Genomic DNA, 3,322 nt, shown 5'->3' with positions numbered 1-3,322 from the left:
TGGGGGGGGGTGCAGTTTATGAGGGGTATCCAGACACCGATATTGTTGGGTCGTTGAGAGGATTCAGAACGAACTGAAGGGGTGGGGGGTGTACTGTGGGGCGCTGTTGGGGACAGAGATTGAAAATCAATCAGCTGAAAGAGGGGTTGTGCTGCACTGTCCCAGATTGGGGGGGGGGGGGAGGGGAGGGTTCACTCGCTGAGTGCTGAGGGGTCGACCTGTCGAGACACACTGGGGTTGGTTTTAAATGTTGCAATTGTACCAGCCTCCACCAGTTCCTCTGGCAGCTCATTCCACACACGTACCATCCTCTGTGTGAAAACGTTGCCCCTCAGGTCCCTTTCATATCTTTCCCCCTCTCACCCTATGCCCTCTAGTCCTGGACACCCCCACCCTGGGGAAAAGATCTATTCAGAGACGTTCCCAATGACAGGCGGGTCCTGAACCAGGGATCACACAGTTTAAGGATACGGGCTAAGGCCATCTCAGACCGAGATGTCTTCACCCAGAGAGTGGGGAGACCGCGGGATTCTCTGCCACAGATTCTCTCCAAAACCTTGGATATTTTCAGGAAAGGGGTGGATATAGTCCCTTGGGCTAAAGGGATCAAAGGGAAGAAAGCAGGGACAGGGAATTGAGTTGGATAGTCCGCCATGATCATAAATGGAATGGTGGGGCAGGATCGAAGGGCCGAATGGCCTACTCCTGTTCCTGTTTGTAAAAGCGAGTGGTTTCATTATCAGATGTACGGGGTGATGGGGGAGAATGAACACAGGAGCCGAAATGAGGCCATTCGGCCCATCGAGTCTGCTCTGCCATTCAATCCTGGTTGGTAGGAAGGTTTCTCAACCCCATTCTCCCACACTTCCACCCGCAACCCCCGATACTCTGGATGCTGTAGCGTGGTGTGAGATGCTCGCTTGGGCCAGTGATGGGCTGAATGGCCTCAGTTCTCTGTGATAATTCGATGGCTGGGTTTGGAGGAGGGTGTGGGGACGATTGAAAAGCTCAGGGGCACACCCGCTCTGCGTAACATGTTCCTTTCCCCACTCTCTCTCTGTCTGCAGCTGCTGGGAAACAAATGAACACCGAGCCCTGTGGTGGGTGATTAAAGGCCCAGTCATCGCCTCCATCATGGTAAGAAGATGCTGCTGGTTTCCATTGTTACTGAGGGTCAGGACTCTCCCAGGAAAGGGTCTTGCTCTGGTCATCATTCCCAGCATGCAGTGAGAGAAAGCCCTGGGGCAATGACCTGGTGGGATATCACCAAACGATTGGTCTGGTGAAACTTGGCTAATGTTCTGGGGACCAGAATTCAAATCCTGACACGGCAGGTGGTGGTATTTGAATTCAATAAGAATCTAATGGTGACCGCGAATGAAATCGGAACAAAATTCGAGTTGTTGGAAAAACCCAGCTGGTTCACTTCAGGGAAGGAATCTGCCATCCTTACCTGGTCTGGCCTACATGTGACTCCAGACCCACGGCAGGGGGGCTGACTCTTAACTGCCCTCTGGGACGGGCCATAAATGAAGCCCACACATTTTTTTGTATGTATAAGTCAAAACGTCCGGTCGTATGAGTGGGAGAAGGCAGGAGTGGCTGTTCGGCCCCTCGACTCTGTCTGTCCCTCGTTCTCCTATCCGTCAGCGTGCAGGTGAAAGGTCACTGGGGGGTGGGGAGGTCAGAGGCCGGATTCTGGGTCACAGACCTCTGTAGTCAGTCTGTGAACTGACTCCCTCTCTCCCTCCCTTGGGGGCAGCACGGTGGCTCAGTGGTTAGCACTGCTGCCTCACAGCGCCAGGGTCCCAGGTTCGATTCCAGCCTCAGGCGACAGTCTGTGTGTAGTTTTGCACATTCTCCCCGTGTCTGCGTGGGTTTCCTCCGGGTGCTCCGGTTTCCTCCCACAGTCCAAAGATGTGCAGGTCAGGTGAATTGGCCATGTTAAATTCTCTAATAGTGTTCAGGGATGATTTGGATGTGCCAGTGTTGGACTGGGGTGTACAAAGTTAAAAATCACACAACACCAGGTTAAGGTCCAACAGGTTAATTGAAAGCACTAGCTTTCGGAGCGCTTCTCCTTCATCAATTAAACCTGTTGGACTATAACCTGGTGTGGTGTCATTTTTAACCAGGTTAGATACATTAGTCAGGGGTAAATGGAGTGTAATTGGGGAATGGGTCTGGGTGGGATACCCTTTGAAGGGTCAGTGTGATGGGCCTGTCTCCATACTTTTGGGACTCTTATGATTCTCCGTTTTCTCTCTCTCTCTCTCTCCAGGTAAATTTTGTGCTGTTCATTGGAATCATATTTATTCTCGTGCAGAAGCTGCAATCCCCAGACATCGGAGGGAACGAGTCCAGCATTTACTTGTAAGTGTGACACATTTGACCCTGGATCTGTCCTCTCACCAGGTACCTGCTGTTGTACATGTAAGCAGACCTTCACTGGCTGTCTCTAGACGGAGCCGAGTTATCCCAGCTCCTCACTTGCTTACTCACGTAGGGGTTAGTCTGACAGTTTCCAAAGTTGCACAGTTTCGGCCTCGGAACGCTGTCTCTGCTTAACCACGTGCTACATTGACCGTGGGCGTGATGTGAAGTCTGAGTCTATGGCGTCTCTCCCGGTGCAGGTATCGCTTTATGCTGCCTCGGGACTGCCAGTACCTGCTCGCGCTAGCCGAGAGAAATCCGAAGAGATTCTCGCGTTTTGCGAAGAAAGGCGAGATTTTTCCCCGTGTCAATCGACATTTTGTTGCTTCACGCCGTTTCGGCTGACGGAAGGTTTCGCGGGAATGCTCTGCTTTCGGATAGCAGTGAGGGGGACCAGTCCCAGTCCACAGCGGGAGACCGTTCGGCCCATCGCCAGGGTCTGCTGAGCCCACGTCCTCAGACCCTGATTGTTCGCCCCCCCCTCTGCTGACTTTAAACCACTGCATCACTGGCTGTCCCAGCCCCCAGAATCCAACCCCACGTCCCTGGGCAGGGGTCAGATAGTGTGAGACTTACCCCATCGCACCCCCCGCGCCCCCCCCCCCCCACCCCCCCCCGCCCACACCAATCCACATCATGCTCCCATCAACTGGGTGAGGCTGTTTGAAGGAATGGAATAACGGACAAATGGGAGGCTTTTAAAAGTGTGATCTCAAGAATCCAGGGCCAATGTGTCCCTGTTAGAGTGAAGGGAATAGCTGGCAGGTTTAGCGATCCCTGGCTCATGAGGGATATTGACGCTCTGTTCAAGAAAAAGAAAATAGTATACATTGTCTTCAATGTTTCCGTATCTACGTAACCTATTCCAGTCCTAAAGACAAGATCACTC

General features: G+C 52.6%; 1 protein-coding gene across 1 annotated transcript in view; it reads left to right on the top strand.

The window, feature by feature from the left end:
* The window catches only part of LOC122550332 (pituitary adenylate cyclase-activating polypeptide type I receptor-like), a 158,961-nt gene that overhangs the window by 78,433 nt on the left and 77,206 nt on the right, over positions 1–3,322 (top strand). Inside the window, exons 7-9 of the mRNA XM_043691058.1 lie at positions 744–832; positions 1,068–1,137; positions 2,282–2,373. Of these exons, the coding sequence (XP_043546993.1) occupies positions 744–832; positions 1,068–1,137; positions 2,282–2,373 (251 nt within the window). The remainder of the gene's footprint in view (positions 1–743; positions 833–1,067; positions 1,138–2,281; positions 2,374–3,322) is intronic.

Source organism: Chiloscyllium plagiosum, chromosome 5 (assembly GCF_004010195.1).
Source record: "Chiloscyllium plagiosum isolate BGI_BamShark_2017 chromosome 5, ASM401019v2, whole genome shotgun sequence".
NCBI classification, from domain to species: domain Eukaryota; kingdom Metazoa; phylum Chordata; class Chondrichthyes; order Orectolobiformes; family Hemiscylliidae; genus Chiloscyllium; species Chiloscyllium plagiosum.
The sequence above is the reverse complement of the archived record's forward strand: the minus strand, read 5'-3'. Positions and strand labels throughout refer to the sequence as shown.